This window comes from Artibeus jamaicensis, unplaced genomic scaffold (genome assembly GCF_021234435.1).
Source record: "Artibeus jamaicensis isolate MK-2021 breed Jamaican fruit bat unplaced genomic scaffold, CSHL_Jam_final scaffold_1019, whole genome shotgun sequence".
Lineage (NCBI taxonomy): Eukaryota > Metazoa > Chordata > Mammalia > Chiroptera > Phyllostomidae > Artibeus > Artibeus jamaicensis.
In genome coordinates this window covers 1943785-1957153 of record NW_026522025.1, presented here as the reverse complement: position 1 = coordinate 1957153, position 13369 = coordinate 1943785, and the positions used below count along the sequence as shown (strand labels likewise).

Genomic DNA, 13369 nt, shown 5'->3' with positions numbered 1-13369 from the left:
CCAGTCTGTTCATCTTGTCTTTTGTTTTCTTTTCAATTTAAATTCCTTAAAGGCAGACAGTGTTTGTAGAGTAATTTTACATGATAGCTAGAACAGCATCCTATATATCTGTGAAATAAGAACCAGGTGCTGATATAATTTTTAGAGTGTATTTTCATTATGCAAATAAAATATTCATTGTAAAATAATAACAAAGCTGCATTTAAAATAGAAAATGAGTTACCACGTAATCCCAAATCTGAAAATAACCACCATTAAATATTTTTAGTTTGAGATGTGAATTTTTATTTAAAAAATCTATAAACATGTATCTAAGTAGTTGGTGTCTGATGCCAACGTGACTGTATCAGATGGTCGTCCAGTAATTAGATGTGAGCACCAAGCAGTACAGCGTTAGTATCATGTTTAGAATTTGCCTCTAATTCTCCAACCAGGTTTTCAGATTTAACGGATTAAAATTGTAAAAATCTTAATGTCCATATTAAAATTATTTTTAAACTAGTTAAAATTTTAGTGAATTAGTTTTAATCTATGCTGCTATGTAAAATGTTCTTATTTTTCTTTTCACCATTTTTTGTGGACCATTTTATCTATATTTGAAAAGCAGTATAGGTAAAATTTATTAAAATATCAAATACAAGGCTGATTTCCATTAATGGACTTTATCCATATTTGTATCATTTCTGCCAAAGGGCTCACTCTGGCCCTAGAAATTATTTGTTATTCATATTACCTATTTTAAAAGGATAAAGAGCTAAAGTATATCTCCAGGTATTGTACTTGTAATTCAAGAAATCTGTTTTACATCTAGTCTTAAACATTTTTACTTAAAAATTAGAGGAATGGTAGAAAGAATACTAATTAGAATTCTGATATTTTAATTCAGGGTCCCCATTTACTAGCTGCGTGCTGTTAACCAGGTTATTGAACCTCTCTGAGCATCAATTTCTATATTTAAAAATTTGTATTGTACAAATTTTTTGTATTACAAAATACTACTGTAATATACACCTCATAACATTAACACAAATTAATATATATAAAACATTTTTGGAATGCATGTGAAACTTCTTTAAGAGTGTGTGCTTATAGCAGATGGACATTGAATAAATGAGGCAGATTTCAGATTTGAAACTAGGTCCTGAAACTAGCTATATAAGCCTCCAGTTTATTTTCTCTCAAATGGAGATAAAAATATCTTGACAATTAACCTACTTTGGAGTAATGAATCTTTACCTTAATAGTTATCAAGTTATTCAGATGCACATGTTGAGAAGATCACTAGGCCTGTTTAATTGGCACACGAGTATATGGTACATGGAAGGGAGCAAAGGAGCACAATGCAATTTATAAACTTTTTAGCTCCTAAATATCACAGACCGTTCATTGTGTGTATCTTTTTATACATATGTATCTCCTAGTACCCTGTTTCTCCCACAGCCCTTGGAATGCCTAACGAAACAGAAAAGGATAGTACCGCTTTCGTCAAAGATCAAAACTAATGTGTTCTGGCCTTGCTTTCCTCTGTAAAGCATTTCAGTAGATCTGTTGCTTTTATATTTGCCTTGTCATTTACAGTCCTTGATAAATGAGTATGTTAAGAAACTCAAAGTATTTTTATGTTGAATAGTACATAGTATCTTTATTAAAGATATTGCACACTTAATTTCTTGTGCGTATACATTTGTTAAGAACTCCAAAAATCAATAAGAAAAAGACAGCAACCTAGTATAGGTAAGCTATATATATAAGCAAGTATTTCACAGAAAAGGAAGTGAAACAACTCATAAATATGAAAAGATATTTCATATCTTCCATGATACAAGATACAGATTACAGCTGCACTGATATATCATTTTCACTTATAATAACAAATATTTTTTACATACATATTTAAGCATAGGAGAAATAATATAAATACAAGAACATTTACTATAACATTATTATAGCAAAACATTTGGAAGTAGCTTAAATGTTATTTATTCAGTGGAATACTATGGGACCATAAAAAATAATGAAGCCACTTCATATATGTTGATGTGGAATGGTGTTCAAGATACATTGTTAAGTGAAAAAAGTGAGATGCATGATAGTGTGTGTAGCATACCTTGTTTTGTGCTGTAAAAATTTTGTGTGTGTAGACAGACAGATACCTGAACCAATCACTTAGCATGACTTCAACCATCCCGTTGGGTTTTAAATATGTATATATGGCACACACGACGTTTCAGGTAGATTGGCTGTTACACCATTTCAGTTCCCAGTTGGCTCTTCTTTCTGGATATGGATAGTCAGTGGACCAGGCCACATGTTAGCAGTGAAGGCTCTCCCTGATCTTTGTATGAAGACTAAAGTAGCTGCACACTAAGTAGCAGCCTCCATGTCTTCTGTTGTTTTTTTCCAATCATGGTCTGTACTTGGCCTTCTGAGGATAGGGTCTCCTCATCTCTTCTCACTAACAGGTATATAAATTGGAGCTTTCTAAATGGTGAGCCAGGTCATTGCCTAAGGCCAGTGGCAGCTAAAATCCCTTAAAGTATAATTCAGGGCCTGTTGAAGGCTACAAGAGTGAGTCTGTTGGGCCCAGGATAGGTCTGTAAATGTATACCTTCAGATCTTATGGGTTAATGACTTATCATTTTTTATGTATGACTAGGGCTTTCTTATAGTTAACCTATAATAAGAGTTTGGGTTGGGTCTGGTTGCTTGTAACAGAAAAAAAAAGTCATAATAATAGCTTAAACAAAGTAGAAGTTAATTTCTCTTTTCTTCAGGAAGCCCACGGGGAGTCTGTCCAGGGCTAGTGTGACACATCACAGGATCAGAAACTCGGGTTCCTTCTGTCGTGTTGCTCCAGTGTGTGGTACCATTCAGGTTATGTCATGATTCAGCGGGACTGCTAGAGCTCAGACCAACACTTCTGCTTGACCAGAACCTAGTTACATAGCCACCTTTGTTTTAAAGGGAGGCTGAGGAATGTGTTCCTTTTTTCAGTCAGCCATTAATCTAATTTAAAAAATAAGAGATGTTCTCTTTAAGGAAGAAGTGGAAAATATTTAGGAACTATGAGCACATTTCTGCCACTCTTATTGTTCCCTGGGAAAGAGCCAAGCCAGTGTTCTGCCCCACCCCATCTCTACCGACCTTTGTTCCTCTGTTCTTGCTCACAAGAGATGAATTCAAGTGAGAGTTACCCATATAGTGGAAATGAAATAAAAAATTTATTTATGAAACATGTACGAGCACAAAGCTGCAAGCAGGTAACCAGCTGGTCTGAATGTGCCACATGTACAAGAAATAAAGCTGTTAGTAAGTTTGTTAGTAAGTTTACTCTGCACACTTGAGCCAAGGCTACAAGTGGGCACTCAGCTGATCTGAGTGCACTGATTCTTGAGGTTCAGGGGTTATATACCTTAGCTACCTTCTAGGCACCCCCTCCTTCTCCCTCTTCTAAACCTTGGCAATGATGTACAGCTACAAAAGCGTTCTTTCTCACCTAGTAAAGGCTCTTTTGTCTTAGTTAATGAACTTGCTCAGTGTAGCTTGTTTTTTATCATTTACAACATTCTTCTCTTTTGAAATTCGTCAGACAATACCTGATAGTACTAGAAAGTTACTGAACATATGCACCCACAAATCATAGGAATTCCTGATTTATGAGAAGAATGTGTTATTATCAACACTTCTTAATGAAAAAATTACTGTTAGTGTATCTTCAATTCTTCATTGCTGTGGCTCCCCCATACCCTCAAACATGGAAACCAATGAGCGAGGTAGGCTACAGGTTCTTTTTCTCTTCCTTGGTGGCCTAAAAGTGGGGGAGGGGCATGTTTATTGACCACTGTCTTTCAGAGTGAGAACTTCGTATTCACACTCATGTCGTTCTGCTTGTTTAGCACACCTAAACAGGTTAACTGAAGGGTAGTTAGTCATCTCAGGAGAGAAGAGTAGAGGCTCAGAAAAATCCAGCCTGTTCTTTTATGTGGCTGCTTTCCCAGTCTTTGTTATTATTGCTCCTAAGTGTTCACCTGGAAAGCCAATGAAATGAGATCTCTGGTTGGTCTGAAACTGCCTACTTTTGTGCCTCCATAATTCCTCTTCCAAACTCCCCAAAGAGGCTGGCTGCCTCTCTGCAGTTTGCCATAGTAGCTAATCACTTGAGCTTCTGATTTCCTTATTCATAAAAACTTTACTCATATTGTTGTATTCCCTCAAAGATATTTCATGACCTGAGTATTACAGTCTAAATAATGAAAACTCGTAAAGTTTTATACTCAACAAACATTTGTCAGTTTATTTTATGAAGAGAGTTTGATCTTACTTTAGCATTTTTGTTTGTTTTTTCCTAACCCGTGACTTCCATTTGAAAGTTCTAATGTGAGACTCAGATACATCGGTGTCCTCGTGATTTCAGGGTGCTCCCCCAACATCTGCTTCAGGAAGTGAGAGGGAAAAGACACCATTCTGGCATCTCCTCTTCAGTAGCTGACTGTTTCCTTTTGGAACCTCTCCAGTTTGTTGCTCCCCACTGGTCCCTGGACTCAGCCTTGGGAGCCAAAAAAGGCAAAATGTCATGACTGTTTCCACAAATCAGTCTGCACTCTGGGTCTTCTCGCTTCAAAAATTACTAAACTTTGAATTCTTTGAACACATTAGGCCACTGACATCACTGGGCTTTTCCCAAACTTTTCTTTTTTGCTGTTTCTCTTTTTCACTCTTTTCTCCCCTCAAGATAACCTATATTTAAAATTAAGCTTAAATCACAAAGAAGTTAGTTACTATGGCCTGCTTTTAAAATTTAGCTCAAGAATCACCTTTGTAAAGAAGCAGCCAGTCTGGTACTCATGCCTAGACCCTGGGACCTCCCCTATTACAGCACTCATATCACCAGTCCCATCTGGACAAAGCACTGGACTTCTGACTGCCAGAGCTAGACGGCACCCAAGGCCCAGAAAAGTGAAGTGTCTTTCCCAAGGTCACACCGCTGGTGGGTGGCGGCAAAGCAGAAATTTAAACCCATGCAGTGTGGCTTCAGTTGCCCTGCCTCTGTTGACCTGAGTCACAATTGCATGCTGGGCTAGATCTATGAACATGCATAGGTCCAGGAACAGCATTGTGGAAGTGGGCAGTGTACTAGAATGATCCTAATCAGAGCCTAGATTTAAAACAAGAAATAAAACAGCTGCAGAGGGACATGTTGAGGTACTTGGAGAAATTTAAATATGGCAAAACTGGGTTTAGCACAGAGCTTTCTTTATTTAAAACCAACAGACTTTCCTTTACCCCATGTTGCCAAAACTTAGATCATAAAGAGGGAGTCTGAGCAGAGTGTCACTGGGCAGCTCGACTTGTCATCTACAGAATCATTACCCCCTCTGCCAATTATAAAGGACAAGGGAAGTGGGTTTTTAATTCCCTAATCTTATCATGTGGCCCTGGAATGAAATCTTTGCTTTCTCCTACGCCACTCTTCCTCCAGCTCTTTGAGGCAGGAAACTTTGTTTTGTTCATCTTTATATGCTCAATGTGTAACATGTACTCCACAGATGTTACTGAACTAAATTATTAATGGGCCAAAGGGAAAATGGTAATAGTAATGGAAAACAAAACATTTTCTTGTGCTTTCTCTAGATGCCCTTTCTTAACAAAAATAGTTTTCTGATATGCTGATGCCCTTTCTTAACAAAAATAGTTTTCTGATATGCTGAACTCAGTTTTCACTGTTTTGGCCTCTGTTTAATGGTGCTAAATAAAAATAATCAGAAATCTGAGTCTGGGGTTCATTTAGTCGTGCCTATAATTTAATGAAATTTATGTAGTCCGAATTTAGTAGCATTTGCATATTATTAAGAGTCTTTATATTTTGCTTATTACAGTTATAATAATAGAAAAGAAATTTGTTGAAAGCATATTACATTAGAGAGAGAAGATTATTCTAAGAGTATTCCATCTCCCTTGTTTAAAGCTATTATGGGAATACCCCCAGCCTGAAAAGATCCTCTTCTGATACCCTTTTTATCATCTCTTTTCTCACAGTTTAGAGCTTAAAGTGAGATTTTTTTAAGTGTGTTTTCCTGGCATCTCATGTTTAACAGTGTCAGGGGTTTGTGTCCCTGGAACGAAAACTGTTTCTCCAGAGCCTTTTTTCTCTCAGCTTCCAGTGAAAAGAGGGGAGAGGCGAGCCAGTAGCTTACCACAAAGCAGTGCCACCACAAAGGAAAGATTAAGGGTTTAGAGAGAGGTCAATGTGGGTTTTTCTCTAACTAAACACTTTCCTAAAGTTTCCTTGTGGAAAAATAATGAAGTCATCTCAGAGTTTTTAAAGAATTTTTATTTCTTTTTCACCGTCTGCATTCGCTTGTCTTCTCAGCATGGATGTTTAATCTTCCTAGGCTTTGTGAATTGGCCCAAATGAATAAGTGGTGAGCTGTCTCTCTAGGAGCTAGAGGCTTATTCTAAGGGCCTAATCACTGAGTAAACACATCTTTGCCCTCCCTCTCACAACTACGATATAATAGTGGAGATTCTAGCACAGTAACCTGGATATTGCAGGGACCAATGCTTTGAAATGCAGAATGGTTGATCCTCCAAAACAGACAGTGCCTGATCTTCGCCTGCCTCTTTCTTCTTTTTTTAAATTAAATATTGCCAAAGAGATGCTGTTTTATTGCTTGATATTGTGCATTAGTGCCCTGGATTTCCAAGTTTAGTTTGAGTCAACACTGTCGGCTGCACTTATAGGGAACTCTGCATGTTGGGTTTCTTGGTAGCCTCTTCAGCACATGTGTGTTTGGTTTGGAAGAGCATTTAAATTAAATCAGTGAGATAGCAATGTAAATCACTAATCTCTTTCCCATAGTCTAAATGTTCCATTTCAGTGTTCTTTAGAGAAATGGGCATTTTAAAGATTGAACCATTGCCATTGTTTGGTTAGAAACATGCTGATTTCAAGTGGACTGCTCTCTTGTTCCCAGTGTCTCATTAAATGTAGTTGCTGAGATACGATCAAGCAGAATTAGAGGTTGACATCCCTCTGTCTATTCAGCTAGAGAGCTCCTAAGAAGAGGAGCTCTGAATTTGTTTGTGCTGCCAGGTTCACGTTCCTTTCCCTAAAGCAGCAGGTTTCTAGAGTCATTTACTAAAAGTGATTTGGTATTGCTGCTGTCGCTTGGTATCTTTTTTGCTGGGCAGCGGGTGGCAGGTGGGGTGCGGTAGTTAAAATCAGCATTCACGTTTCTTTCATCAAACATACTGAGATCTATGCTAGTTTAAGGATGCAAAGAAGACTGAAAGAGATGGGACCCAAACTTTACACTTGAGAGACTTTGTCTAGAGGGAATATTGGTAAACAATTATAATACTAATGGGAAGACAGAAGCCCAGAAAAGGAAGCTTTTAACTCTGCCTAAGGGAATCAGGGCAAGTTTCACAGAGGCTTTTGCTTTGAGTCTTAAAGGATGAGTAGGAATTTATCAGATAAGCATCTCTCCAATAATGTATCTGATTACAAACTTCCTAAAAAGCCAGCTACTGTTACCTGTAGATTTCCACAAAGTTGAAGAACCCTTTCTTCAACTTCAAGAACACTTGAAGTCTTTCTTACTCACCATTTTTATCACCCCTGCTTCCTGCTGGGCCTAACAAAAAGAGTATTTCAACAAATGCTTGTTGAATGAATGAATAAATGACCTGAAACATAGAAGCAGAAACTGTTGGAGTAGCTGAGCTACTTATACTTAGAAATCCTGTTCTAATGCCCACTACATGCTGTCTCTGAGGCCCCAGGAGCACTGATGTATAAGCAGTGGCCAGTCTGGCATCTTCATATTGAATAAGCACTTTAAGCCTTGCCTGTAATGTTGGTGATTTTATGAAAGAAACAACAGTAGGTTTTAATCCCAGGTGTACTGCTTACTTAACTAGTTGTGGCATTTGAGACCAGTCAGCTTTCTAAGCCTAAATTTCCTTACATGCTAATAAAGTTAAGAATACCATTTTACGGTTTATTCTAGGGACTAAAGTGGATGATGTGTGTGTAACTAACTGCCTCCTCTTCATAGTAGATGCTTGTGGAATCTTAACTACCTATGTGGCTAGTTTCATCTAGTACAAAGATTACCTTTGAAGAAAATAGTTTAATGGTTTCTTTTTTATTACAATTTGCATTATTTATCAGGTAATTTCATCAAATATGTTCATCAGACTTAATTAACCTTTCAACATGAGCCTTATATTTTTCTATAAATGTTCTCTTGTTTAGTATCTCACAAAAGTTTTTTTTTTTTTTCATTATCATCACATCCTTATTCAATATGAAGAGAAAGACCCTGAGCTTCCTTGAAATTTTCCTTTGCTAGAATTTCAGATTGGTTTGTACATTATCTTTACCATAAAACTTTGTCTTTTTATTTCCTAGTAACTGTTCTTAATTTCAGCTCTTCTACAAGGTACAACCAGAAACAAGTTGACAACAACTTAGGCTCTTTAATCATTATTGTTTTTAAGGCTGATTGATAATGTTGCAATTTATGTTGCTGGATTTAGTTTTTAGTTTCAGTTATTTTATCGAGAGTCTACCTATGATAAGACACTTTTAAAAAGCAAATGTCATTTCTGCAAGTTTTATCAGGCAAAAGAGAAAGTAATTTTCCATATGAGAAAACTAATTAATTGGACATTTTCTGAAATATAAACTAGAAAGGATTCATGTGAAGTGAACATTTTGCTACCCTTTCAAGGGGCAATTAGATGTTACATGGTCTTAAATAAGGACTTCAATCCGGGAACACATTAAGGGCTTTGAAATTACCTGTAGGAGTAAAACAGAACTTAATTTCAGATTTTTTCCTTTCAAATAGAACAGACTATTCTGTGTTCAGATTTAAAACATTGAAAATATATAAGAGAGAGTTTGGTATTCGGTCTTAATCAGTATTTTTTCTTTGTATAGTTGAATAGTTCAAAATGAATTTTTCTTTACTTACAAAGTATGTATTAAATATGGAGAATGGTAAACTCATTTTATTTTAAGAAAACATAATTCTTTTGCAATTTCTGCTTGAGATAGGCTTGCACATATTAACAGGACTCTGTGACAAGTCTGTAAAATGGAACATAACCATCCTAGCCTCTTTAGAGTATAAGGAAGCAAATTTATTCATATTACTAAATGCTTTAGGAACTCCCAGCATTGGACACTCTTTTAGAGAATAAAATTTAATTTTTGTCTTTGCTGCTAATATTGATTACTTATGCCCTTCAAGATTCAAGGAATCTTATGTTAGTAGATATTTTTAACTCATCAGTTTTTTTTTCTTTTTTCAGAGAAAGCTTCTTGCTATCTACCTCCACCACGATGAAAGTGTATTAACCAATGTGTTCTGCTCACAAATGCTATGTGCTGAATCTGTTGTCTCATATCTGAGCCAAAATTTTATAACCTGGGCTTGGGATCTGACAAAGGACGCCAACAGAGCAAGGTAATATTGTTTACAAGTTACAGTTGGGCTTCTTCTTTGTTTCTTTTTTAAAGTCATCACTGATGACTTGATTTCTTATCATCATAAGCATTTTCATCCTTGGCATTAAATTCTCTACCATTATATTTAATTAGACATAAGCTATTTGTTATAACTAACATATGCAGTTAGTTCACACTAACATATGTGTGAATTCCTTAACTTGCAAAGATTTCTTAAATTCAAGAATAAATAGAAAACCAAAACCAAAATACATTATTCTCATTTTTTTTGCAGTAAAAGATATAGTACATTTCTTTGTACTATATGTTCTAGTATTGTAATATGTTATTAAACATTTAGAGAAAATCTTTTAAAATAATGTTTAGAAAAGGCGAGGCCAGTCGAACATATAATCCTACTAGTAAGTTTATTTTTTAATAATTCCAGTGAAGAAGGCAGGACATTCTGGACCAAGCCAGTGGAGTTGGTAATAGCGTAACTCTAGCATATGCTAATTGATGTAATCGCTTTATTGCACACATTCTTTTGCACACATCCATATTCTCAATAGAAAGAAAAACCTTTTTTAGCTGTCAGGGTAAATTTACTTAGTTTGTTAATCATAATATCTGTAAGTAATGAATAATTCTTCATATTTTGCCTATTTGCATTTCCCATCAGAAATATATTTTATCATATTTAATTACACACATGCCCGTAGCATCCCGTGATACTACTTAGGGTGTGTTAACACAGTCATAACCATAGGCTGCTGGTTTATGAACAAGGAGATTAAATTAATTCATTTTAAGGCAAGTCTGCTATAGTTACCTAATTTAAACAGTTATGGAACAGTTAGAAATTGAATCATCTGACTTGTCTTTTTATTTTGTGGCTCATTGAAGTTTTGCTCATCATTCAGACTGTTTTATGTAAACTGAATATGCAAAGAAAGATGATTCTTTCTTAAATTGTGAAGCAAAAAAAAATGTTGAAGCAATTCCTTCATCTAACACTTCATTTCTTTAAGCAAATGCTTAGGAAATTTCATAGGATGACTTCGTTCTGCTTTGGAAATGTCCCCTGTTATACATAAACAACCTTTAGCACCTGTATTTGTTGAAATTAAATCAGGCTATTATTCACACTCAGTTAAAGGTGATGAAAAGCAGTGCCAAAAACAGATAAAAATGCAGTATCTAAGGTCTTTTATGAGGCAAAATACATAGACTGGGGACTTGGCTAAATCTTTCACATTCACTGGCAGTAAGGAATCTCCTCCTTTCCTTTTATCCACAACTTGATGGAGAAGGAAACACTATTTCTAAACCATCTGTAGTGGCTAAGTTCAGCAGGCTACCTGCTGTTATTTTGTTCTATCCTCCATTTAATTCCTTAGTTCCTTTTATTTTACAATGACAAAAAATTGCAGTGTAGTTTCTTTTGAAAAACAGTGTTTGAGGGTTTTTTTTTATGACTGGCAATCAACAGCCATGTAATTGCTTTGTTATGTTTTACTAAAGAAGTCTGTTAAGTAGCACAACTTTGATACACTAGTAATAAGAGTTTGCAGGTTACAGAGACACCTGTGGTGACCAAAGCGACAGAAGCTGCTTATTAGAAAGAGCCAGTACAGCTGTGTCCTATTAACTCCTTATGACACTTTTTTAAAACACAAAATAAAGGCCTTGTTTAAGGCTTTAGTGCTTATTTCTCAATGAATTGCAGGACTGACTGTGAAGTATGATAGGCTGTTTCAATCTATGTTTTTAAAAATGTGGCATTCCGTTATTAAGTTACTGTCATGAGAATAAAAAGAAGTGATATTAAAGACTGAAAATAGAAATATCGAGGAATTCAATTTAATCAAAACAATGTAACTATTTCTGGGCATCCTTATTCAAAATCAAGTTCTATCCATATTACAAAGTAAAAACTAGTAAGTTATTACATTTCTCTCTACAAAGTAACAGAATTATGTGGCTGCTTTTCATGTGCAACTTTTCATTATTACTGTTAAGACAAATGGGAAAGCACACATGTTACAAACATTAAGATGAAAATTCATTGGAATGGCATATTCCTAAAAGAGAGTAAAGTGCATTTCCTTTAGGCATATGAAACTGTAAGAAAATTCATTAACCAGACTGATGTAGTGCCCCAAGAAAGGGTTTACTTTTTAACCACAAGTTTCTTAACCACCTATCATAGATTCATCTAAATAAATTGTCTAATTGAGTTACATCTTTGTGGTCTTTCTTGGATTTTTATCACCACATTTATCCAAAGGTGTTTGTCATGAAAACTGATGGCACCATTTGATACAATTACCGCAGAGTAACAAAACCTCAAATTTTTAATTCAGTAGAAGACTGTTGCACTAATATTTATTGATCAGTGTGCTACTTATCAAAAGTTGTTATGCTATCATTTGCCTATTACCAAAAAGTTAAAATGGGACAGATTAATATTCGAAAATATAGAAGAGATTGCTCAGCATCACAAATAACATTGTTGCTATGGGTTTGTTTGTTTATGACATGTAAAAGTTTGGAAATGAATTCCTGGTAGATAGCTTATCTGGTCTCATATCTGGCCATTCTGGTTGAGGCTAATCATATAAATTTGGAGAATGCTGAACATGTAAGCTATTTAATCTGGAGGCTTTCCTAGTGGTTTTCTGGGACTACCCTGATACAATAGCTGGGGGAAATTGATGCCCAAAATGGGGAGGGCCTTGCCAGACAAATTTACTTTTGCTTAAGCAATACTCTGATTAAGCCTACAGAAGCATTAGTTCTCCACAATTTACTGTGACTCTCTCATGTATGTAGAATGTAAGTGAAGGATATTGAATTAAGTGAATGCTCTGGTAGGGTTACTAGAATGTCAATTGCTGTTATATTAAATTTCCTCATTTCATTAATAAACTAGAGTAAAAAAGAAACAGATTTCTTTAGAATATCACTGTTATATACCCCTGTGAATTTGATGATTGTGGGTTTCCCACCTCTAAAATTTTAATAACTTCTTTTCTAAGTTAAATACTTAAGTTAAACTATCTATATCTATATAAAGTGGACTAGAAAAATTTCTAAGTTGATCTTGGAATATTCCAAATGTGAACTGTGACATTAAACGTTAACTGTAATGATCGTGTAATGATTGTTGCAGTGCACAGGCTCACTAAATTGTGATCTTCAAGAGGGGCTTACTCATTTTATTTGTCTCATTAAACAAGGAACTGTGCAAAATTTTAGGAGAAAGAAACTTAATTAACATTTGGCAAATGAATTTGTTGGATCCAATTCTACCTAAGAACACTGTTTATATTTTAAGTATTGTGTATCAAAATGGAGGTTTCTTGCTTGGGAAACTCTGAACAGTCTTGTTGGCTGCCATGTCTAGTTGGATTTCAGGGCCATTGTTTCTTAAAGCAGTAAGCAGAAAGTCTTTGTTAGTCCTGTGTGGTACTAGAGAATATAATTTTCTAAATCTCCATTTCAACCATGATACCGATAGAAACAGTGAAATATGCCTGTAGATGAGAGAGATGAAAGAGCTAAAAATAGACAGCTAATATAATAGTAAATAAGGTGATCCTACACATCACTTCAGGAAGTGGCTAAAATGTATCTTAAGAAAGGTCTGTCCGGAAGGTATCCAGCCATGTAATATGAAAAGTAGAGACATTTATTGAAGAATATATAAGAAATATTATACATAGGACAATGACATCTTAGTTCCCTTCAAAGTAGGCACCTTGGAAACTCACACAGTTCTCCCACTTGCTGGCAGCTGCCCTGTTGTATTTTCCTGAATCTCATCCATGGTCTGAAATCTCTTCCCTTTCAAAGGTGATTTTAGTTTTAGGAAAAGTCAGAAGTCACATGATGCCAAATCTGGGC

At 35.5% G+C, this 13369-nt stretch overlaps 1 protein-coding gene across 1 annotated transcript in view; it reads left to right on the top strand.

The window, feature by feature from the left end:
* FAF1 (Fas associated factor 1) overlaps positions 1-13369 on the top strand; it is a 410524-nt gene that overhangs the window by 276026 nt on the left and 121129 nt on the right. The window contains exon 13 of the mRNA XM_053655563.1: positions 9325-9479. Coding sequence (XP_053511538.1) covers positions 9325-9479 — 155 coding nt within the window. The remainder of the gene's footprint in view (positions 1-9324; positions 9480-13369) is intronic.